The 26,060-nt window shown below is 35.6% G+C and overlaps 1 protein-coding gene and 1 long non-coding RNA gene across 2 annotated transcripts; both read right to left on the bottom strand.

Annotated features, from left to right (window-relative positions):
• Positions 1–1,130: 1,130 nt before the first annotated feature.
• LOC121962434 (C-type mannose receptor 2-like) lies at positions 1,131–7,091 on the bottom strand. Its single transcript, XM_042512689.1, has 10 exons — positions 6,968–7,091; positions 6,157–6,213; positions 6,041–6,077; positions 5,865–5,903; positions 4,590–4,955; positions 3,418–3,756; positions 2,573–2,626; positions 1,925–2,013; positions 1,330–1,416; positions 1,131–1,151 (listed from the first exon to the last, which is right to left on the bottom strand). Exons 3-10 carry the CDS (start codon positions 6,072–6,074, stop codon positions 1,131–1,133), a joined length of 1,029 nt encoding a protein of 342 aa, XP_042368623.1. The 5' UTR covers positions 6,075–6,077; positions 6,157–6,213; positions 6,968–7,091.
• A 15,979-nt stretch (positions 7,092–23,070) lies between these two features.
• On the bottom strand, positions 23,071–23,728 carry LOC121961917. The gene is made up of 3 exons (XR_006107094.1): positions 23,643–23,728; positions 23,366–23,527; positions 23,071–23,229 (listed from the first exon to the last, which is right to left on the bottom strand). It is a non-coding gene; the product is annotated as an uncharacterized LOC121961917 (long non-coding RNA).
• Between the last annotated feature and the right edge of the window lie 2,332 nt (positions 23,729–26,060).

Below are 26,060 nucleotides of genomic sequence, written 5' to 3'. Positions count from 1 at the left end.
CATGAGAAACTCCTGTCTCCTCGGTGGTGTCCAGGTCGAGTATATAAAAATAAGAGTGCCTTCAAAATAAAATAGTATTTAAATATTGTCTAATCTCTGAAAAATCACCACATGACATGGAGAAATTCGTCTTTGCTGCAACTAAACAAACCATACCCGAACCTTCAGCTCAAGACGGTTTTGTTCTTAGTGGTTAATTTCTCCATTCATGACAACTGTTCAGGGCGTGAACTCTGATATAAGTCACTCATTTACTTTTTTTTTTTTTTTTCCCAAGTAAGGTTTGTGATCAACAAGCTTGAGAGACTTTCAGGTTTTGTTCTATGACTAAAATATGTCAGTAAATATCCCCAAAACTCGTGAACGTTTAAGCCCTAATGTCTTAAAAAAGGGTTTACTTAACTTGTCGTTAAAAAAGGCGGTTGCTGACAAAATATTGATATCAAAAGCTTTTCCTTTTAAAGGATTTCAAAATCAATCTGGTGTTATATTTTTAATAAACAAAAAAAGTTTTGTATTTTAGAAATTATTGAACGATTAAATCATCTTTAACATTGTTTTAAAATAATCTCTTTTATTAATGTTTTATAATAATAATATAAGAGTAACTCGTGGTAGTAGTAAGTGTGACACTTCATATTTTTGTATAAAGATCATTCAAATTGAAAGATCATAAACTTTAAAGTTAACACGTGATTAAGCTGGATGTCCTTCATACTGACTTTTCTGCTTGGAGGCCAATATTTGGTTTATGAGGAGGCTGTTATTTGATTAACCAAATTTGTGCATGTGCATCAAATTGAGTTTAAGCAAATTAATGGGCGGGCACTTTGTCATGTGCAAACCAACACACACTGGCTCATAAACCAGTCATGTTATCTGTGAAATAACTAGCTGCAAGAAAGGGATAACATTACATTCATTTATTATTATTATTTGTTTATTGATTGCAATACATCTTCTATTAACTGCAGAATTCTGTATTCAAAAAAATTGTTTATAAAATATTTTATACAGACATTATCAACAAGAAAAATACTATACTTGTACAAATTACTGTTTCTAACACATTTTTTCCAATTTTAGGTTATTGCATGAGGTAGATAATTCAATTCAGTTGAGGTTTTACTTTATTCCTTTTCCACATGCATCTGTTGGTAAAAGACACAGCAGGTGAATCAGAGCTGCAAAAATAATAAATAAATAAGTTAAAAAAAACAATGCTAAAATCTATTTTATTGCATGTTATTGCATCAAATAAGCTACATATACCAGCATGCCTGTGCTGGTAATTAATGAGGTCAGCTGATTTTTGTTCAGAGTCATTACCTCTCTCTTGGTTTGTGGCTCTGCCTTTAAATTCCTCCAGTGCAGTTTGACGTCAGTGATGCCCTGCATGTTAAGAGCTGCCTCAAACTAAAAAAAGAAACACAATATCAGAAAAAAGAAAGCTGTTTTATTTTCTGTGGTGCTATGAATGGAACAATTAAAACAACAACAAAATTTTAAAAATCCCCATTAATATGGGCAATGCCAGAATTACTTTTTCTATTAAATTTGCTTTTGATTTGTTTTTCTTGTTTGTTTTTAATTGTTCTTTTCTCTTTCTGTTTGTTTTTTGTCTGTTTTTTTTTTAACTTTGGTTTTTATTTTATTACTGTTTTATCATACTTGTATATTTTTTTGTGTTCTTTTCCTTAGACTGTAAATGGCAAGGTGGGAGGTATATGCTGAGATAGTAATTTATGGGAAGCGGTATTACCATTGAATTGGTACCTAACAGTGTTGAAGATGGACATAAAAAGACCAAAAAATATGAGAAGTATGTGAGCTTACTGCGAACATCTCCTCTGTGTTAAAAAAAATAAAAGAATGGAACAATAAAGTTATTTCAAAGCAGCCCAAACACAGCTGCTTACTGTACCTGCTGCAGGACTTTATGTCTGACGTTTGGATCTTTGAGGTCAGAGTCAGTCTGCAACTTCATCCTCACTGTTGTCATTCTAGTCCCAGCTGGAGAAAAAAATGACACCATTTAAGCTGCAATTAACTACTTTATTATTAATTCTAAAAACATTTTGTTAAATCATGGGAAAACAGGATCCAGGTTTAAAAATACCAAACTCCCCCTTTAATAGATTAATAAGCCATTATAAAGAGCAGCTTCTGGGTTGCCGGTGCATTGAAAATCTATTTTTTTTTGAACATGAAATTTGCTTTTCAATGAACTGTTCAACCACTTCAGGGCAGTTCATCAGTGAATACACTGAATATATGTGTTTTTATAGTAGTAAAATGTATTTATATATGTCATGAAGAGACGAGCTAAACTAGCTCAAAGTGTTGATGTGGAGCTTTAATTAAGCATCTCATTTATGTTTTTAGGCCATAACTTAAAAAAAAAAAAAAACTTACAGGCATACTATGGTGGAATATGTGTACGTTAATTTTACTTTACTTTTGCTTTTTACTGCATTTTATAGCTGTTGTTTTGAGTTTCTTTGCACATAAGGATTATGTTTGTGTATAAATCAAACCACACTCAGGTTTCTGTTGGGATCATATTATATACCTGGGCTGACGGTGTTGGGTTCAGGCTGCGGACTCAAAGTCACCACAGTTATATCTGTCAGAAAGATAAAAGTATATAAAAGACAAGGGGAAAAGAGAAGAAAAAAAGTATTTCTTTATAATTTTAATTTTTGTCAAATATATTATTATTATTATTATTATTATTATTATTATCATTATCATTATTATTATTATTTATTTTATTATTATTATTATTATTGTGATCATCATTAGCATGATATCATTATTATTTATTCTCATTATCGTTGTACTCATTATCATGAGTGAATTTATTCTGAGATTAGGAAGGAAGGAAATTTGAGGTTTTATAGCCGACTACATGGCGCCTCCCTCAGGTAACTGCACCTCAGCACAGTTTTGAGGTACTTGTACTTAACTTGAGTAACTTTTAATCTCATGCCACTTTATAATATATAAAAATAATAGACATACTGTACAATACATGCACATGGTTATGTTATGGTTATTTTGGTTCGTATCATTGCCATATTTTCCCTTTTCTATCTTTATTTGTGTTCTCGAGTTTTGCGGTGCTTTATTTTTATTTCATAGTAATGTTGATTAAAATGAAATAATTAAGAAAAAAAGTTCCTTTTAAGTGAGAACCTGCTTGGTAATAAATCTATTCTGATCTGATTAATTGTCCATTTAGAAGAAAAAATAGTGACAAAAAAAATAAAATGCTTCCCAAATAAAAAACAAGCCATTTGCTGGCATCACCTCAGACTCTACAAAAGCTGTGATTGTTATATTTTTCCACTATGAACGTTTTATAGATTAAATATGGAAACTATAAAAGAACGTGTATGCAGTATTTGGGCTTACTTTGACAGAGAAAGTTGAATTCGGCATCACAGTTCCAGTCGCTCCATCCCCCTCTTTGCATAGCAGCACACGCCTGAGAGCTGTTTTCATTATCAGGCTGCAAATCCCACCACCGTCTGAAAGGGGATGGGCTGCCGTCCGACCATTTCCAGGCGTCTCTGTGCAGGCCGATCCAGGCCTCCTGCACGGTCGCTTTCTCCTGCAGCCTGCTCCTTACCTGCTGGTTCTCAGTCTGACTCCTCACACTGACCAGATCCGTGTGCTGCAGCCTGCAGTACGACTGAGCCTCAGTCCAACTCTTCTTCTCGGTCACCAGGACGTATTGATCTTCCTCATCATCTAACAAGGAGAAAAATAAAACAGGAGATAGATGCAAAATCTGTCTCACTTTATACATTTCAGCTGTACAGCGTGCTATTTCTGTTACAGACCAACAAACAACAAAACCAGCTATTTTAACGAGACATCTGGAAGCTTTCAGCTATGTTTGGAGCAACCAAACTGGGGATTTTCTGAACTTTGGGACAAAAAAACAGTGTGTTTCTTAACAAAAGTTGGGGATGTTTTCAGCCATGTTTGTGACAAAAAACAGCGTACTTCTTTTAACAATACATTTGATATTTAAAGATGTGTTTATGGCAACAAAACCAGATATTTGTATCGAGATGTCAGGTAATTTCCAGACATGTTTGGGGCAATGAATCCAGATGTTTTTAACGATATGTCTCATTGTCAGCATACAGGGTATCTTTTAACAAGGTGTTGGGACATTTGAGGCCATAATATGGTGACAAAACCAAATATATTCAACGAGACATCTTGACATTTCCGGCTGTGCTAGCAACTCAACCTGGGACCTTTCGAGCTGTGATTGTGGCAACCAAACTGGGTATTTTTAACAAAATGACAGAATGTTTCCAATCGTATTTGTGCAGATATTTTTGACGAGACGTCAGGACATTTCCATGCAGACATTCTCAGTGTAATGATCCTAACTATAACCATGTAAAAGCCTTATTCTGTGATTAAAAAGTTGGCAGCCCTGAACATAAAAAACCTCTACAACTACTCCTTACAGACAAGAAAATAGTAGTAATTTTTATAGCCACTAGAGGTCAATGTCAGGTAAGAATGAACACTTCTTCACAATTACCATTTCTGCCACATCTCACCTCTGAAACAAATGAAAGGCAGCTTCACGTGGAAGCAGCTGTTGTCCCTCCAAAAACCGTCTTCCATCATGGAGACGCAGTGCTCGACGGCTCCGTCATTGTCCGGCTGATCTTCCTGCCACTGCCTGTAGTCCTGCATCTCCAGATGTTGATCCATCTGAGACCACTTCCAGCCGTTGACATCATCGTACAGGCCGATCCAGAAGGACACGTCAGCGTTCATGGTGTTGATTGTGCTGATGTCCTTGTCGTTAGATATGGTGGCCAGGTCGCTGTACATCTCTCTGCAGAAGCTCTGCGCTTCCACCCAGCTCATATTTACGTCAGTGAGAGGGATGTACTCTTGGATGATGAAGTATGTGAGGCCTGTATTTGGAATAATAATAAAGCAACACTTAGCTGATCTGCTGACCTCAATTATTGACATTAAAAATGTTTAATTGAATGCAGTCACCTCTCGAACCTTCAAAGTTTGCCAGTTTTAGCAGTTTAAGAGATATTTCAAGATTTTTTTTTAAGTTGGTTGTATGTATAATTAAATTAAAATTACAGCTGTGGTTGCCAGAGTAATTCTGTTAAAACTGAATGAAGATGTACACAACAGTATAACCTGTAAATTTTAAATTTAAAACTGTTGTAATTCAACTGTAAAACTGTTGCAATTGCAACATTTTTAAACTGATATAATGTCTGCAGTTCCATCACCAGTCACCTTATGTGCCAAAACCCTAAAATTACATAAATAAAAAGCTACACATTAGAAAATTAGCATATTTCTTTCAATTTAAAATAGCTCTATGGGCAGGTGAAATAACTTTTTTTGTCAATGACCTATAATATTTATACCAAAAACGTTTTGTTATTATTTTTTAGAGTGAACATCAATGGGAAAGTTAAAGTTTTACAAGTAGTTTAAGTAGTTTAAGTAACATTCAAATGTAACACTCAAATATTTTTAAATCAATTTGCAGGCTACATATTTATCTGTAAATCATAACAAAAAAAAATAAGCAATTTTAGCACAATCAACGGTTATTCTCACAATTATTTAAATGTTTCATTTTTCGTTCAAGTTCATTGTGTCCGCATCTCTTCTTAACAAAATCTGCGCAATCTAGCAATTCTGTACAACCCAAAAATAATAATAAATAATAAATTATTGAGATGACACATTTTAGTCAAGCAGCCAATTGGTGAAAGTTTTAACAATTATTATTTAAATTAAATTGATAATAGGTTTAGTAATTTTAGTCATTATAGTACACGTTTTCTTACCTGTCTGGTGTGTGACTCCTGCAATAGTAAAAACCGTCCCTGAGAATCAGAAGTAAAAATCCACTGTCAGAATTTGGAAAAAAAAAAAATGAACAGCACAAATGTACAGATATTGTGAACAAATAATTAAAATGTTGTATTTTTTTTTTGATAGAAGTTGATAAAAGAATACAAACCAAAGAAAAGCAGCTTCTTCCAAACTCCCGCCATAATCTGCAATAATGACAGAAATTTCACAAATAATTAACAAAATACACAAGTACACAAATTGTTTCTGTAGATGTGGTCTTACCTCGTCTTTTTCTCTTCACTTTGAAGAAAATTTACTCCCATACCTCCTTCCCCGTCGCTGAGTTTGCATACAAAATGGTCGTGACCACAAGTAAGTGGCTGTGTATATTTTGTCAGTCTGCTTCCATCTCAGTGAGAATTGTTGTCAAGTGTTAGACAATCAGAGAGGAGATGTTTGCATTCATGACAGCAGTTTTGAAATAACTATTCAGATCCTTTTCTGTGAAAATACTCAGTTACAAGTAAAAGTCCTGGTCTGAAAATGGTATCTGAGTAAAAGTATGTATGTATAATCAGGAACATGGACTTGAAAAACCCTATGAGGAATCTCACCTCAATGAGGATAATAAAAAAATACAATAGCCATATAATCAAAAAAAGTAAACAAAGTCAATAAACAAACATGAAGTGAGTAAACATATTAGATTCAAATGCTATCTAAACACAATATCAGCTAACAAAGGGACAAAAAAAGACATTAAAATGGCCTGGGAAAAAAAGTGTTTAAAAAATAATAATTTAAAATATGTAAAATATGTTTTAAAGCTACTTATTTCTTCTCCCAAAGTTGCTCACTACCATATTTTTTTAAAAAAGAAATGGCACCAATTTGCTCAGAATGCAAATGCTGAAATATTGAAAGGCATCTCAAAGCAAAATAAGTAACATTGCTCCACGTTTCAAAGGGTTAAAGCCGTTTGAATGCACCATATTGAGACCCTGACACACATTGTGATGCCGTCAGGACCACATGTTGCAGCTTGCATTTTTGGAAACTTAAAAAAAACTTTTTGCATAACTTGCATACTCACCACATCTGTTGATCCAGCAACTTCCCAAAGCCACTGAAGCGGTGCTTCAAGTCACAATCAGAAACCTGATCAAGTCTTTGTGAAGGAGATGTGTCGCACTGCATGAGGCACACAGTGTCAAACCACATAATCACTGTTTCTTTAAGGTAACTGTGTCCCAAAAATGCTTTTCTAGTCATGCACAGTCCAAATAAATGTATTCTTTTAAGGTAAAATCACACATTTCAGAGTGTGCTTTTCATACTGGTCATGCCAAAGTACACCTGTGCTGTAGACGAGCTTGCTCTTCTTCTTTTAGTTTATTGGCGGGCTACAAACCGACGTTAGAGGTGCATGGCGCCACCTACAGTACCGGAGAGTATAACGCCATGACTTGTCGGGAGTTTAGTCCGGATATTAAACAATAAAGCTGTTTAATCAGCATCCTGACATGCCACACCTGTCAGATGGAGGGATTATCTTGGAAAAGGAAAAGTGCTCATGAGTTTATTTTTCACATTTTTTACAGTGCACATTTAAAAACAACAAGCTGGACCAAAACACTTTACACTGAGATAAAATAAAACAGAGGAATGATCAAAGAAAAACAGTCATGAATACTAGAAAGTGAGTGAAATTAAAATCTATAAAATCTGACATGTTGATATTACTTAAAATAAACCAACTGCCTTGAAACGGGAAAGTAACTGTTAATTTAATAATTAATTCATTTTATTTTGTAAAATGTTGAAACTTAAAAATGACAAGTGAAATTATTGTTTTCTTTCTTAACTTGATCATCAAAAACAGGATTTTGCCAATGATGAAGTTAGGAGATCTGCAAGTTCTGTTTTCTTAAAATGTTAAATAAAATAAAATATGATTGACTAGTTTGCAAACAGCAGAATACAGATATTCAGGACAATAAACTTGATTAACCAAAGTTGCGAAAAAATTGTTTTAATTAGACTTGTACAAATTTTAAACCAGAATGAAACAATACAAGAGCTTTTTCGCCAGTGACTAGCTGGGCCAAAGAGTAAAACCTCTGTTTTATCCTTGTTTAGATGAGGAAAGGTTCAATTTCTAAAAGATTTGCAACCAAAATTTGAGAAAAGCATATCTAGTGAGAGGATTTTTTAATCTTTTTTTTTTAATCTTAAACTTAAACCTGAAAAAAAGGCGCACAAAAACAAAAGAGTTGCATTTACATTTTTGTTTAGTGTTCGTCCCGAGTACAGAAATACAAATGAGCATGTGTTTGTGTTTAAGAGAGACGTTCCCCAATATATTTTGGTTTGCAGTAGACCACAGCGATGTGTACATGATGTCTGGACAGGACATTTGGTTACTGTCGGTTAATGTTTGTCTGAGTGAGTTAAAACTACAACTTTGTTTTGAAAAGGCCAGGTGAGCTGCTTGTTTGTCTTGTGCACAGCTCCTGTCCTTTTTCACAGTTTATTACAGAGAGATTAATAAAAAATAAAATTACAGAAATATTATTTTCACCAGGATATGAAAACCCCTGAATGAAAAATGAAAAATCAAGAAATGAGTAAAAAAAAAAAAAAGCTGTACAAAGTACATAAAAATGACCTGACAAGGGGGGCTGTGCATTTTCCCCCAGCCACTGAGGGAGGGTCAAGATAAAAAAATAAAAATAAAAAACTACAGTAACATGCCAGCCACCTCCCTCCTCTCATCAACAAACAGTTCCTTACTGCATAATAACCTTATTGTAGCTCTATAAAGATGATCACACACAACTATATCACCACTTGGACATGTTACAGAGAATAATCTTAATAAAAGATCATGTGATTTGGTTTGGCTGGTATTTCTTTGTTGTGAATTGCAGGTCATACTTTTGAAATAAACTGTTGTATGTAAGAAATAATCTTATATATGTGAAAAGGAGAAAAAAAACACTATTTATCCACAGTTCTTTTTTGTGTGTGCTTGTTTTCGAGTAATTTTCTTTTACAAATTTTTACTCATTTTTATACTATTTACAATTTTTTACTAACATTTACATTTTCTTTTTTTATGCTTGTTTTCAGATAATTTTCTTTTACTACGTTTTATTCATCTCTTGATATCAAGCTAATTTGCTCAGGTTTTTAAAGGGTTAAGCTAAAGGGTCAGTTACAGGGTGACTTTTTAAATGAATTCACATAAAGTGATGCAAATTTTCACAGTTGCAGATTGTTTTTCCTTTCAGACAAATACAGCGAGGCCAGTTGAACTTTGACTCATGCGTCACTCCTTTTCACCATATTGTCATCCGTTTGAATTTGTTGTGATGCAAAATCATGACGATTTTCAGGGTGCCAGAGGTCATTGAACATCTGCATATTTACATTTGAAGACATGTTATAGTTTTGGTTTTCAAATACGGCAGTCTGGTTTTGCTGCTGCTGCTGCTGCTGCTGTTCATCTTCAGAAGGCAACCTCAGGACAAAGTAACACAGGAGTCCATCCATCAGGAGTTGAAAGTTTGTGCCAAATAGAGCTTTCTCAAACATTAAGAGATGAGTTGAGTCCCCAACGGAGGCCATGCACCGAAGAATAAAAGTTGGGGCGAAAATACCTAATACTGTGAACATGGTGACAAGCACAATCGGTATCTTCTGAGCAGCAGCAAAGGGGGATGTGGCTAACTGTGTACATTTTGCAATGAAAACCAAAGACAGTACAATAGTGTCAATTTCCAGGAAGATTATTACCCCCCCGAAGGAAAATAATAAAAAAAGAGGGATAAAAACAAATATTGTCACAATCCCCAGTATGTAAACAGGCCACATTCTGACCCCCTTTTCCGGTTGGCACAAGTAACGGAGGCACATCAGAGCATTTTTGAGATGTAAAACAAATCCGAAGTTTCTCAAGAGGAACCACGCAAGGATGATGTAAGAACAGGTGAGTTCAGAGTCGCAGCTGGATCTGAAGATCTCAAACACCAAGATGATTGCTGAGACTGCATTCGCAAAGTCCAGAAAGATCAGAACCAGAAGATTGCCGTACATTTTTTTTACAGGACTGAGGCAGCTTCCCTGACACGAGAGGGTCAATCTGATGGCTTCGTTAAAAGCTTTGAGCTTGCTGCGCTGCAACACGAAAGCCAAGATGTAGGTGGCGAGCCCCAAAAAGACAGAACCCAGGAGAAGTCCTGCAACCACATTTAGGCTCCATGAAGAACTTAATGTCCTCACTTGGGCTGTTTCCCGACCATGGGGCGAGCTGCTAAAAAGACTGATGAAGCCCTCCATGATGTCAACAGATGAGTTTTGACAGTCTGTTCAAAGAGAAAGACCAAAGTCTTGATTTACTTTTATCACAGAATATAATCCATACCAACCCTGTCTCCCTCTTATTTGTTTTCATTATCACATTGTGGTAAGAAAATAGGTGCTACCTGAGCTGCACACACACGGTGTAAAAAGGTGGTTATGGTGGTGGTGCATACAAAGCACTAGTAGTGGAAGAAGTATTCAGATAAAAGAAAGTCCTGCATTTAAAATTTTACTAAGGTAACCGTAAGTATATGTAAGAAAAGGTATTTAAAATATTAAAAGTACCAAAAAAAAACTACAAGAAACATTTCAAAAACTCAAAATTGTTTAAATTTAAGTAAAAAAAAAAAAAAAAAAAAAAAAAAAATATTTTTTATTTTTTTTTTTTTTTATAACACCTGAAAATCTAAAAAAAAAAAAAAAATACAGGGGGAAATCATTTAAAAGAAAAAAGAAAAAAACACCAATAAAACTCAAAATGTAAAAAAAAGTTAATAGAAAAGGACAAATGTTTATCATTCTACCAAAATATATTTTATACACTCCTCTGGTTATGCAACAATTTTAACCTGTACAGTAACTAAAGCTGCCAGACAAATGCAGTAAAGTAAAAAGTACAATATTCCTCTCTGAAGTGTAGTGGTGTAAAAGTATAAACGGTATGAAGTACAAATAAAGTACAAGATTTTCAAATTAATACTTAAGCACAGTACTAATGTAAATGTACCTTTTTCTTTGCATTCCACCACTAAAAATATGAAAAAAAGCTCTTCTCTTTTCACAATAGCAAATAAGTGTTTTGCAATTATGCATTTTTTCTGTTAATTTTGAAGTCACTACTTGTTATTGCTTGTCAGTGGTATCAACTTTCTATATGTTTCTAAAGGGTAAAATGTGCATGTAAATGTAAAAAAAAAAAAAGAGAGAGAGAAAAGAAACAAAGAAACAAGAAATGGTTTTTACCTGATTCAGGTGTTGACTTTGTTGCAGGAAAAATCTCTTGAGTGTCTAACTTTGTCTCTTTGTGCTGCATATTTATGGCTGTACAATACCTTGTAAAACTAGTGTATCAAGCACATACTGGTTTTTTTTTTAATTTCCCTTTCCACAATTCCACTGCTGACCTCATTTTGGCCGTTTAAAACCTTTACAACATGAATTAAAGTGTTGAGTGGAAACACGTGCAGGTTTTACAGATGTTTGGATGAAAAACCCCAAAAGCAATCAAGTTAATCATTGATTTATCTCGTTTATCACGTTATGGCGTAGTTTTCAACCTGGCTCTCATTTGGAAGTGTGAGGGATCACATGGTGTGAAAGAAGCATTCACACTTTTTTATTGTTTTGTTGAAGGACGATCTGCTGACACATTATAAGCGGAAAACTAGAGCAAAATTTCATTTAATACTCTACCCTACCCCTAACAGTTTTAACTCTTAAATAAAATCTTTACAAAAAGACACTTCAAGTCAGTCCAGTCAACATAAGAAAATGTTTGCATTATACGTCTCTGCAAATCACAAATGTCATTTTTAGGTTTTCTATGTATCATGATTTTGACTGTACTTTGTTTTGGGGGATGGCAAGCGCTTTTTGGTGACCTTGTTGATTTTAAGTAGTTAAACCCTCTTAAATTTGAAAAAAATGTCTTTCAAAAACATGAAAAGAAGGCAATGAAAGAAGAAATAACCCCAGCAGTTAGCAAGAAATTAGTTTTAAAAAAAAGTGCAAGAAAATTACCAGAAAAATTGTTTAAAAAATAAAAATAAATTAATTTAAAAAAAATAAAGGTGCAAAAAATTTGGAAAAAGTGCTTATGAATTTATAATAATTCTATGACATAATTTTAAATATTTAATTATAACAACTAAATCTAGTTTTTCCTTAAATGTTTTCTTCCTTTTTCCCTAGCTTTTTAAAATAATAATTCTCTAAATCAAATAATTTCTTAAAATTTTGGGGATCATTTCCTATCAAGTTGCTTATTGCATTCTTTGTCCCATGTTTTTGAAAGTCGCACCAATGTACTTCCCTAAACTTCAAGGCCACATCTGTTTTGGGGACGCACAAAAAAAAAAAAAAATCCAATCAACGATCACACAGCGCAGCACTAGATTTTAAATGTAGTGTATTTTGCACAATATTAGACATGTTTTGGGAATTAAATGAATGTAAATGAAACAATAGCCAAAACAATGTTTATTTAAAACTTTTTTTTGTATAAAGAAAAACAAAACTTTGAATTATCATCTTTTTAGGCTTTATTATCCACAGCTATTCAAAATCAAAGCTCATTAACTGCAATATGTTTTTTCTGTTTAGAAATCATATTAAATACTCATTGCTTGATTTCATCCACCAACCATCCAACATTTAAAGGTCACTTAATATCTTAGGTTTTCGGGTTAGGGTTTTAAAGGAATGGTTAATTATAGGGGACCAAAATTAAAAAAAAAAATAAATCAATACAGTGTGAGTGAAAGTGATGCTAATATTCACAGTTACAGATGTTATGCCCTTGAAAACAAAAAACAGCAAGGAGTATTTTGAATTATGAGACATTCCCCTTCAATAAATGATCTATTGTTTGCAATTGTTGTGACGCATAATTATGAAAATGTTCACAGTGCTATGAGATATGATTAAACATCTGCACGTTCGGAAGCTACATTTGCAGAAACAGCATAATTTGGGTTTTCAAAACTCTCATGTTGCTCCTGTCGTTGTTCCTCTTCCTCAGACGGCAACTTCAGGATGAAATAGCACAGGAGTCCGTCCATTACGATTTGAAAGTTTGTGCAAAGCAGAACATTCACATAAATTGTGAGATAATCAGTTGAATCTTCACGCTTGGCTGCACTGAACATTAGGCACTGAAGAATAAAAGTGGGGGCGATGACAATAAAAAACGTGAGCGTGGCGACAAGCACGATCTGTTTCTTCAGAGTGTCAGCAGAGGGGGACGCCGTGGACACAATACATTTTGCAATGATAGCCAAAGTCAGTCCAGTGGTGATAGCTGTGAAGGCATATATTGACACTTGGCTGATAAGTTCAAGAAAAGAGATAAAAGCATACAGAGCATAACAAGGGACACACACAAAAGTTGACAGAAACACTAATATGTAAACACGGCGCAGTTTGGCTTCCATTTGTGGGTGGCACAAGAAAAGGAGGCACACCAAGGCGTTTAGGAGATGTGAAACCACTCCGAGGCATCTCCACGTGGACCATGCGAGGAAAGCGTAGAAACAGGTGAGTCCAGAGCTGCAGATGGACGCTGTCAACTCAGCTGCCAAAACAATTGCTGTGATTGAACTCAGAATGTCAATTAAAGGCAGAAAAAGAAGCATGTTATGGATGATTTGAACACCCCTGAGGGTGTGCTGCTGGCACAAGAAGATCGAGATGATGGATTGTTTGAAAGATTCGAGCCTGCTGCGCTGCGACCAGAAGGCCCAGGTGTAGCTGGCGAGCCCCAACAAAAGGTGACCCATGAGAACTCCTGCACCCAAGCTAGGGTTTATTGCCGTCATATTAAAGGCCATTTCTTCATCATTGGCTGAGCTGCTGATAAGGTAGCTGACGTTCTCCATGGCGTGGTGGGCTGACTAGTTCTTCCGTCCTGTTAAAAAGAAAGAGAAAAGTCTTGTTGATTACAGATTATCATCCACACCAATGCTGTTTCCTGATCATTTGTTTTCATCATCACGTTGGGGTAAGAAACATGGCTGCTGCTGCCTGCGCTGAAAAGAAGAGAATTGTTAACCAACTTACAAGAGCTACACAAATGGGTTAAGTTTTCTCAACTTGATTTCCAAGTGGATGTGTAAACTGAACTCAATTTCTTGATTTAAAAAGGAAAAAAACACCACCAACAAAAAAAAAAACTATAATTTATTTATCACAGATTTGAGCAATTATTTTAAGTTGGGTAATAATTCTTTTTCAGTGTGGATAAAGGTGAGTAATTACATGTCAAAAACAACACTTAATCTAAATGTAATAAGATTAGATAGATAGATAGATAGATAGATAGATAGATAGATAAATAGATAGATAGATAGATAGATAGATAGATAGATAGATAGATAGATAGAGAGATAGAAGTTGAATACAACCTTAGTCCAAACACAATCAAAATAAAGATGATCAGTCCTTAAATAGTAAGAGAGAGAGAGAGAAACAGCGAGAAACAGAGAGAGGAAAAGTGGTAGCATAAATTAAAACAGTGGCAGTTTGTTTTAAGATGATGAGAATACAGAGCATTTTTAAACAGGTAAAATGACGACAGAAAGATATTTAAAGGTAACTCATTCTGATATGAAAGGAGCTCGAAACATAAAAGCATTTAAACCAACTTCTATAGACACCAATGGCACTATAAAAAAGGGTTTGAGCTTTTCGGTGGCTAAATTAATGTATAGGGCAGGATTCTGCCAGTAGTGCCGCTTTCCAGCTTCAACAGCACCCTTGTGCCTAATTTCCTTCCGAAACAAGAAAGGAAGAGTTGTTTTTGTGATTTCACATTTTTGTAATTTATTTTGAAGTTGATGTATCGTCTAAATTTAAATGATGAAGACGTGCTTCCCTTTGCTAGCTGTCAATGTTCAAACACATTAAAAAGTATTTTAAAAGTCAACACCAGATATTAAGTACTAGTTATTTATTGTCAATGGTTTAATGTACCCATATTTCTAGAAGGTAAAATGAACATGAAAATATATTTTGGTTCTTACCCAATTTAGGTGCTGACCTCTTGTAGCCAAGGAAAAGTTGATATGTGACTAACTTTGTCTCTTTAGTCTCCATATTTATGACTGTACCTTGTAAAACTTGTTCATCCTTTTTTTTACCACCTTAAATAATATAGCAATACCAAGACTGACCTGATTTGATGAGCCACATTAAATAAAAAGAAGCACTTTGTTCAACTATTTATGCTTCATTTTTTGTTAACCGATGTGAGGCTGATTCTACTTTTGATTCCAAATGAATGTTACGTCTACATGTTAGCAACATTTTATGTGTTTAAATTGTTGGGCAATCTCACAAAAGTGCACACAAGTTGACCATCTAATCAAATAAAGCTTTATATTTAAGACGAGAGGGAAACCTTTTTTTAACCAGCAACCACTTTGTTAAAACCTTTGCATTGTGGATTAAAATGTTGAGTGAAAATATGTTTAGGACAAACAGACACGCAGATAAAAGACCCAAAAAAGCTCTCTATTTAATCATCATTTACCTACATTTATGCCGTGAAGTTGTATCATGCAATTCAACTTAATTATCATTTGGAATTATCATATGATGTGAATGATGTGAAACATTCACTTGTTTATTGTTTTGTTGAAGGTTGTAGCAATCTGCTGACGCATTAAAACGTGCTGGAAGACAATTTATGATGTCTAAATAGGATAGTTAGCATAGTAGCATGCAGTTGTTAGCATTTAGCTTGAAGCACAGCCTAACAGAGATGAAACTTTAGTTATGCCGGGCAAAATTGTTGTGCATCATTTGGAATATAAAGTGGGAAAAGTGGTGTTTAAACATGTTTTTACCAATGAATTTTCAAATCTTTAATTATGTTTTACCTAATTTTCATGACCTTTTTTGTGTATGGGCCTATATAGCGATACAGCCATACATAGCCTAATTTACACACATTTCCCAGCAAACAGCCGGCACTTGCTAATTTCTCTTGCTTATAAGACATTCCCATCACCAACTAGTGGCATATACAAATTCATCAGACCAGTATGTGCTAGCTCTGGTACTTACATATCGAATGACACAATGCATATTCAAGTTCTTCTCAAATATTGTGTTTATTCCAAACCATTTCCAGACCTGGAAAACAGTTTTTCTAACTTTTTCAGTTTTTTTTGTGACTGTGGGAGCCCTGGCAAATACACAGGGTGCAAATTTAAATGCAATAGCAATACAGTGTAAACCCCAAATATATTTAGCCTACAACATTACCATAATTATGTATGGATCAGGAAATAGTATGGAACTAAAATATCAACAGGTAGACGGCAGGTTAAATTACTTAAAATGAGAAGAAACACCATTTTATGATTTATTAATTCAATTTTATTTACAAACCCCTTTATCACAAATTGCACGATATATGATACAAGTTATCCACAAATCTTTAAAATCACAACTAACATATTTAAAAGACAGGAGCTCAAAATGAATGAAAAACTGTGACAATGTTATGACATGTTTTCCATGAATTTTAATGAGAAGTTTTCCACAGAGTAGATTATTATTTTAGATTATTTCTGAAATTATAAAAATTCTGAACATGAAAATTAGCAGCATACAAGTCCCCGGTGAGCAAAATGTTTTACTGTTTGAATTATGTTCTTACTTATACTTTCAGCATTCACACTCATGTAACAAATTAAATTTTATAGAGTGAAAAGTGATGCGTTTGTCCTTAAAGACAAGAACAACAAGGAAGGATGAATTTTGAATTGAGAGGTATTGTCTATTGACAAATAATTGATTGCATTTGTTATTATGCAAAATCCGGAAAATTTCCATGGTGCCAAGAAATAATAAAACATTTGCACATTATGAAATAACATCTGCAGAAATAGCATAGTTTGTAATACCTGAACTCTGGTGTTGTTGCTGCTCTTGTTGTTCTTCCTCCTCAGAGGGAAGTTTCAGAATACAATAACACAAAAGTCCGTCCATTAGGAGAATAAAGTTTGTGCAAAACAGAACAGTCACATAAACTGGGACATAATCAGCTGAACTGGCTGCAATGAAACTTAGGCACTGAAGAATAAATGTGGGGATGTAGACAAATAAGAACGTGAGCATGGCGACGAGCACAATTGGTTTCTTCTGAGCGTTAGCAGAGGGGGTTGACATGATGAATTTCGCAATAATAGCCAAAGCCAGTCCAGTGTTGATAGCTAGCAGCCCGAATATTGACACCAGGCTGACAAAAAAATGAAGAACGACAAACACAAAAGTCAAAAGAAACACCCATGTGTAAACACAGCGCAGTTTGTCTCTCCATTGTGGATTGCACAGGAAAAGAAGGCAAATTAAGGCGTTTAGGAGATGTAAAACCACTCCGTAGCATCTCAGCACGAACCACACGATGAAGGTGATGGCACAGTTGACTCCAGAGTTGCAGCTGGACCTGAGCAACTCCACCGCCAAGATGACTGATGTGATTGCATTCACAATATCATTAAAAAGCAGCGCAAGAGACCAGTCGTAGATGATTTGAGCACCCCTGAGACTGCCTGGCTGGCACGTGAAGGACAAGATGAAGGCGTCTTTTAAAGCCTTGAGCCTGCTACGCTGCGACCAGAAGGCCCAGCTGTAGCTGGCAAGCCCCAACAAGACAGAACCCAGGAGAACTCCTGCAACCAGGTCAGGGTTTACTGCAACGCTTGAGATAATGAAGGTTGATTCCCGACCAAAGGGCGAGCTGCTGAAAAGAGAGCTGATGTTCTCCATTGTGCGGTTGTCTCAATGGTTTTGTTGTACTGTTGGAGAGGAGAAAAGTCTTGATTTATTTTAATCACTCAAGCAACATTATCCACAAACTACTGACTTACTGTTCTACTAATTTCTTTTCAGTCATGTTATGGTAAGAAGCTGCACCCTGGATAATCACACATTAACAAAGGAGGTCTTTTAGATGCTGTTAGAGATTCATGATATTGGATTTTTTTTCCAATATCCGATATTTAATATTATCTATATCCACTTTTTTCTCCACTCTAAATTTAGTGATCATCAAGTTTTGTCTGTAGTGGATTTCAAGTCATCTCATGCACACTCTGATTGTGATGGTCACCAGCATTTGGAGACATAAAATTCAGTGATATTTATTCATTGCGCAAAATAAGAAAAAAAAAAGCGCTCAACTTAGAGTTGATGCTTTACATATGTTTACGTTCTCAGTACTAACAAAATAATATCTGCCCATGCAGACAATGTGCTGATATTATGGTGTATTCCCAGATGGAGGACACCCTGAGTTCCACGAATAGTTTGGTTTAAGTGACAAAAGTTCTTTGGTTAATGGTCAGGAAAAAAAGCTGTTTTATTAAATGTCAGGAAAGTGAATGTGTCATGTGTCGTACCTCAGGTCACTGAGTGCTCTGAGTGTCTTAACATGACCATAAAATAGTTACTATGCAAGTAGAGACTTGGGGGGGAACAAATTAAGTACTATCTGTACATTGCTGTGTTGATAAAAAGAACTTAATCCAGCGGGCAGTACATAGAAATAGATTTTAATTCTGTGGGATACACTGTACCCCTGTAAATCCTGATCTATCAGAGTCGATGTTTAAATGACGTCTATTGCTGAGTGGGTTTTAGAATTTTGTCAGGTAAAAAGTGAACACCAAATAGCATATCACCATGTCATGTCATTGGATTCATTTAGCTACTTTTGTAAAAAGTAAAATGACTATTAACATTTTAAAAAACTGAAGATTGGTTATTACCTGATACAGGCACTGACCTCTTGTTCCCAGGCAAAAGCTGCAGTGACTAACTTTGTCTCTTTGACTGCACTTCATGGCCGTGTCTCATAACACTACTGCACTGAAGCACACACCTTTAACTTCCTTGTATCATCATGTGATGCCAGTACTGACCTCATTTGGCAGATAACAAGTTGGAATTATTGTTCATTTTCGTTTAACCTTTTAAGTTATGTTTTCATGTTAGAATTTTTATTTGTTCAATTTTTGAGGAAAAATGGTGAGTTCACATAGTCTGACCATCTAAATCATACTTTTCTTCAATTTTTGTTGCCTCTTGCGAAAAACTCTTTTGGCCAGCAACCACTGTGATAAAGCTTCAGAATGAATGAATTTAAGTGCTGAGAAAAACTCATGTGTGTAAAGATGCTCTGGGAAAAAAAACCTTAAAAAAGCACACCAGCTTATTATTAGTTTACCTCAATTTCCCCCAATTAGTTGTATTGTCTGTTCTGCATCACTTGAAATTGTAATGGATTGTATGACGTGACAGATGTTAAACATTTATACTTGTTTATTGTTTTGTTGAAGGACAATCTGTATAGATGGAAACTAAGAGCATGTACTATCCGTAATGCTACTATTGTACTGAATACAACTAGCAATAGAGTGCCCAAAGGGTCATGTTTTTATAGGCTGATGAAGAAATTAGCATCCCTCTGGTTCCCTCGTCAAAAAGGCAACGGGATTTTTGATTATTGCAAAAAATAAGATCTGTGCCAAACAAACGTTGAGGTTACTTACACGTTGTTTGTTCAGCAAGAAGTTCGCAAATGATTTTTAATCAGCACATATCTATCTACCTAGGATTTTAACATAAGTATGATTTTAATAGAGAGGGAGTGAGTGTGGGGGACATGCTATATATGATATACAGTGAGATGAAATTCGACAACAGAGATGCATAACCGATTAAAAATAACAAAGGTAGTGATAATGGAAGCAACAGTAACAATAGCACCAATAATCAATGCTATAATAGTAAAAATAATGGTAATAATAATAGTAATATCACTACTACCATCGCCACCACTAATAAAAATAACAAAAACAATAATAATTATGCCTATTATTATTACCACCAGCACAATGGGTCGCATAGTGGACAAATGGTATTTTGAATTGGATTTTTGATGTTTGAGGAACTTCATTCGATTCAGTTTTAAGACAGATGACATTGTTGAGGTGACCTCAGCACATTCACACAGTTTCAAGTTTACAAAAAACTGAAATCGGTTAAAACTGAACTAAAATGAAGTTTGTGTGTGCGCGTGTCTGTGTCTGTGTGTGTTTTGCTTTTGCATTTTATGGTGGTATTTACTTTTAACTGTTTAACTGAAATCTTAATATGATAACTTGATAAATAATTAAGGTACACTGTGTTAGACAGAAACCGATATTTAGAGTTCAGAAAATAAAACCTGCACAAATATTTTATGTTATAGTGTTTGCTTTAAACAAATAAAATATAACATTTTGGTTAGCCTAAGTCGTGTTGGCATACAGAACTTTTTATATTTGAACAGAGTCGGGCTAGCTTGCATGATAGTTGCACTTTTCAACAAAGTGCAAACACAAAATCCTTATACAATGCCAAAATCAGGTAGAGATTCACAGAATACATCCATAAATTTAAAGTAGAATTAGGTTAACAGTAGGGTACATTTCTTAATGTCCCATTATTAGTCACCAGCATAGCTGTTGTTGAATGTATTACTGAGATCTAAACAAAATGATAATTAAGGTAAACCATTACATTTTACTCCTCTTCCAGAAACATAAAACCCACTGACCTTTGTTCAGTTTCATCACTGACATACTGCTCCCTTGGCATGATCTTAAATTTACACTGATATCAAAACTCATCCCGATATGTGAGAAAAATGAATGCAAACACGTGACTAAGAAACATTCCCTAGGGGATGACTGCATGTGACATATTTTTCTTCTGTGTTACTGCATGCAGTAAAAACCTTCATTTAGCTCTATAAAGATAAGCTACCATATCACCAATGGGACATATTACAAATGGTTTTGGATATGCTAAAATAATAATCAAATGATCATATACAGTATTTCTTTCTTTCTTTCTTTGTTTCTTTCTTTCTTTCTTCTCTTCTTTTTTCTTTATGTAAAGAAAAACAACAATTTTAGGATACAACAACATTTTAGGATATATTATCAACAGCTGTACCTTGTAAGACTATTGCATTCAGTCACATACCTTCGTTTATTTCCTTGTCAGGCGTGTGCTGAACTAACCAGTACCGAGCTCATTCGGTAAATGACAAGCCAAACCTCCACAATAAACAAATAGCAGTTTATTCAAGTCGATATTGCTTTTAACCATGTTGTTTTGTAAAAATCATAATAAAAAACTCAGATGCAGAAATAATTTCAAGTCCTCAAATCAGATGTTAAAACTAAACATAACAAGTAATAATACATGTGAAAATTGAAAAAAACATCTTTTCACAGTACAGCTTTAAAGATAGGAGAAATGTTCTCTTGTTAAATGTAATTTGGTCTTAAATTAATTTTGTGTGGTCAAAGCAGAAGCGATCCTCTTCATCTTTTCTAGCTTTCTTTAATCTATCCATTCATCTCAGTCAGTTGGTTTCTCATTATTTCAGAGGTCTCTTCTTTAAGCCCACCTTGATGCTCGTAGGAAGTCCCAATTTTATAAGCACATCACGAAACTGACAAAGCAACAAGAATTTAACTTGAGTAATTTTAGTGACAGATACTAATCTCCGTACTTGTTAGAAGGACCAGAAGAATTTAATACCATAATATGTAGCAGCAACTCTTACAAAGCCACTTTGCAATTAAGGGAGATGTCATCTTCATATCTTTTCTCATTTAAAAGTACATATAATATTCTGATAAAGAATGGAAATGGACATTTATTATTTTGGACATTTATATTTTGTATCTCACCTGCACTAACACCAATTCTTCAATGTCGTCTTCACCAAGTTGTGTCTGAGAGGTAATTTTCACCCCCAGGCTTATCACATGTTTTGCTGAGGAAAAAAAAACATTAAATACATTAACTTTACAAACAAGCATACATATTTTTTTAGTTGGCAGTGACATCACATAAGGCTTTGTGAATAAGGATCATTTTTGAGCCAAGTATTAAATTGACTTTTAATACAATCTTTGGAACACTAAAGCCACAAAATGAATCTAACAATCCTTTTCAGCGTCACAACAACAACAAATTAAGACTGTCACATCGCTGAATTTTTATAGTTAATCACGATTAATCACATTTTTCATTGCATGTTTGCAATTACATTATTCTTAATTTCAGAACAGTTTTGAAGTCCATATTGACAAGGTGAAGCAATTCTTACCAGATGTATGGTTTTTGCCCAAAACTGCATGGGACTAGTATAAAGTGGGCATGTCTGTAAATGGCAGGCTCATGGGTACCCACAGAACCCACTGTCATGTAGATATCTTGAGGTAGGAGGTCAAGGGACCCCTGTGAAATGGCCATGCCAAGCTAATATGATACACTTGGTACTCTTGGATTCCTCAGGTTTACTAGTTTCATATGATACCAATATCATCACTCCAGCTTTAACACCCTCCCAGTACAGCCAGTTAAAGACAGGAATGTTGGCCAGGATCGCCCACAATTAACGCTATTTGAAAAACTTAAAAATAAAAGCGAAAATAAAAAAGAATTATGAACGAAAAGCTTTTTTCCTCCTTATTTAAGCATCATGATCAAAATCACAATTACTGGGACTACTTCTTGTATGATCCATCGTTGGAGTTAAATACTTCTGAGATAAAACCTTTTTACTGGTTGAGTCCCCTTGCATGGTGGTCATTTTGGGGGAAGACAAAGCTGGCTGGTTTGGAGTTGCATTTGAAAAGTGGAGGCATGATGTCCCAAGGCACCACTGATAAAAATAAATATAATCTCACTTACCTCCAGTAATGGGTCTTGTTCGGTCCATTTCTTTGGTTGAAGGCTTCCCAAATGAGGTAATCTGATTATGACCAGTGGTAGATAGTATCTCACTGGTGGTTCTTTTATCTGGGGTCAGTGCAGATGTGGTGGACATGGCCGAGTTGTCTGGAGTATCACATTTGTGATAACAAAAAATAGGAACCAAAAGGTTTAACAAAAATTATTCTTTATGACTCCTATATCTCATTGTTATTTTGTTTGGGATTACTGTGGTGGTGGTAGCAGAAGACAAACATTGCTATTTTCGAGATCAAGATGTGACATTACCACAACCAATTGAGAAAAATAAACTGAACTCACTGGTAATAGGTCTTGTTTGGTCCACATTTTTGGTTGAAGGCTGCCGAAACGATGTTATCTTTGTACTGTGATGATGAGTAGTTGATTCGACCGCAGTGGTGGTTCTTTTGTTTGGGGTAACTGTGATGCTGGTGGTGGAAAGAGATGATATCTGTGGAGTTTGGTCTACAAATTGGAGATATTGACAAATTATATATTTTGAGATGAATGAGCAAAATAGAAGCAAGGTGTGAGGGTATTCTCAAGATGTGATAGTACCACCTCCACTAAAAAACAAAATAATTAAAGCAACCTAACTCACTAGTAACAGGTCTTGTTTGGTTCACTTCTTTGGTTGAGGACTGCCCAATCGTGGTAATCTCTGTACTGAGATGACCAGTGGTTGATTCAATCTCAGTGGTTGCTCTTTTATGTGGAGTTGTTGTGGTTGGTGTGGAATGGGTTGATATCTGCGGAGTTTGGTCTACAAATTGGAAACATTAACAAATTATATATTTTAAGTTGAATGAGCAAAATAGAAGCAAGGTGTGAGAGTACCACCTCCACTAAAAGTGAAAAATAAAAGTCATTTAACTCACTGGTAGTAGGAATGGGTTCAGTGTGGTTTGCTTCCTTGGTTGAGGGTTGCTCAACTGAAGCAATCTGAGTACTGAGACGACCAGTGGTTGATTCAATATTGGTAGTTGTTCTTTTATTTGGAATCAATGTGGTGATGGTGGAATGAGATGATATCTGGTCTGCAAAATAGAGATGTGAACAGTTTATACATTTTCAAACTAAAAGATATTTTTTGCCACATACATTTCCAAAGAAAACATATTTAACTTGGTATCAAGTTCTTTCTTTACCCAGTTAATATGTGGTGTTCCCCAGGGATCACTGTTCAAACCCTTTCCATCGTAAGTTAACATGCTTCCTTTTGGCAACATACAGTAATATTTTACCATTATTTCCAAAAATATTGATGTGTGAATGATGGCCAGCATCACAATTTCCTAAATCCCAGCTATAGAAATACTGACAGGGTGTAATGAAGAATGTAAACTGTCTCACCAGGAATTGATGTGGTTTGATTAAAATCTGGGGTTGAAGGTTGCACAGATGAGGTGATCTTTGTGCTGCTTGAATTGTCCTCAGTGGCGGTTATTGTGTTGAGGGTTGCTGTGGTGGTGGTGGTGGTGGTGGTGGTGGATAAAACTGCCTCATCTGGAGGGATGTTAACATGTGTGGTTTGGTAAGAATAAAATGAACAACTATGCAAAAGCAGCAGTAGCCACCAAGACATTCACCAATCTTAAAAACAAACCCTCACCTTTTTCTCCATGGCAGATAAAAACAAGCTTTTTGTTGCAGTTTTCATCTGACCATAGGCCTGCGTTTCCTAGATCAGTCGCAGTGCAGTTCTGCTGCCCGTTGACATTATCAGGCTGTCCTTCTTTCCAGTAGCGGTAGGTGGAGTCACTTTGATCTGACCATTCCCGCGTCCTTCACAAAGACACAAAGGTCTGTCACAGGATTTTCTGGAGTGTCTTTTACCATTTTTCAACACAAAAACATTGATCAAATGAAGGGACAAGGGACATGTGATGCTTTTCATACCTATTAAGGCCAATCCAGACACTCATGTTGCTGGCCAAAATCTGTAGTTCCTGGTTCTCTTCCTCATCTCTTACACTTGCCAGATCTGTGTAGCGTGTCTTGCAGTAAAGCTGAGCATCAGACCAGCTCATCTCCTCCTTAACAAAAATGAAACGCTGACTGGCTGTCGCTGAGGAAGAAAAGAAAGATTTAGAGAAAAACCTCATGAATCTAACTTAAACATCTGCAACAAAGCAGAGATATGTCATGAGCTTGTCCTGATGCAGCTTTAACATAAAAACACGGTACATGAAGCTATTATGTGTCAATCTATTATGCATTTATAAAATGTGAACTCAGACCATCAAAACAGATGAAGGGGATCCTCAGGAGGCACTGCACGTCATCCCATACTCCCCCACTCCACATCCGCACACACATCTGGTTCCCGCCAAAGTTGTCAGGCTGACCAAAACCCCAGTTCCTGTAGATCCTTCGGTTGTCGTAACGGGGGTCTGAAAATGACCATCTCCAGCTGGTGCGGTTGTCATGCAGGCCAATCCAGGCCCTCCCTGTAAAGCCTCCAGTGGAGTCCTGAGCTGTGTTTACCAGCCGGTTCATGTCCTCTATGTTGAAGATGGTGGCCAGGTCAGTGTACCGTTCTCTGCAGTACTTCTGGGCATCTAACCAGGGCAGGGCGGTACCAATGAAGTGGTACTGAAGAGAAAGGCAGCAGGCATGAGAGCACAGGCCTGTGGATGGACGACATTGCTATTTATCAGTAGGAAGTCACTTACACCCGCTCTCCACCATCATGGAACCAGTTCAGTTACGGTCCTTGCACTTCATTATAAAACCTTTCGGAGCATTTCCACCAAAAAATAAATTGTTTAAGAACCTGCAAAGTTGATTATACATCTGTAACAAATTCACAGGTGATTCATTTAATCTGTGACTTCACTGGGACATAGTCTTAGCTTTAAGGGGATATTCTTAGAAAATGTCGAAACAATTTTGTCACTAGGAGTAACTCTACCAGGAAGCTGTGTGAATGCAGCCCCAGGGATTTCCAAGATGGTAAGAAGGACAATAAAGACACTTAAAATCCAGCTGACATACTCATCTCTTTTAGTCCAAAACGTCATCATTTATTCCCCCTCAACATGAGGCCTAAAAGATAATAATTACCAATAGATGTTGTCCTGCTGGTTCTGCCAGTTCAGACATAGCAAACTATATCTTAATGACAAGTAATATTTACCTGTGAAGAGCAATAGTAGAGGCAGTTGGCACTTCATGTCTTGTCAGCTTTCTTCACACGCCTTTGTTTTCCTGCAACACACATCAACATTTAGAGAACGTTTTAACAGACACTAGACAGTGTACTAAAACACTGTGGATCTATGTAAACATTTATG

This window comes from Plectropomus leopardus, chromosome 23 (genome assembly GCF_008729295.1).
Source record: "Plectropomus leopardus isolate mb chromosome 23, YSFRI_Pleo_2.0, whole genome shotgun sequence".
Classification (NCBI taxonomy): domain Eukaryota; kingdom Metazoa; phylum Chordata; class Actinopteri; order Perciformes; family Serranidae; genus Plectropomus; species Plectropomus leopardus.
The sequence above is the reverse complement of the archived record's forward strand: the minus strand, read 5'-3'. Positions and strand labels throughout refer to the sequence as shown.

What these genes read in the sequence shown, in the direction of transcription:
- LOC121962434 (XM_042512689.1), bottom strand. Translation starts at nt 6,074, where the DNA reads ATGGCGGGAGTTTGGAAGAAGCTGCTTTTCTTTG. An exon ending in GCCTTTCATTTGTTTCAGAG is followed by an intron (nt 3,757 to 4,589) that starts GTGAGATGTGGC and finishes TCTCCTTGTTAG; the next exon opens with ATGATGAGGAAGATCAATAC. An exon ending in ATTCAACTTTCTCTGTCAAA is followed by an intron (nt 2,627 to 3,417) that starts GTAAGCCCAAAT and finishes TCTTTCTGACAG; the next exon opens with ATATAACTGTGGTGACTTTG.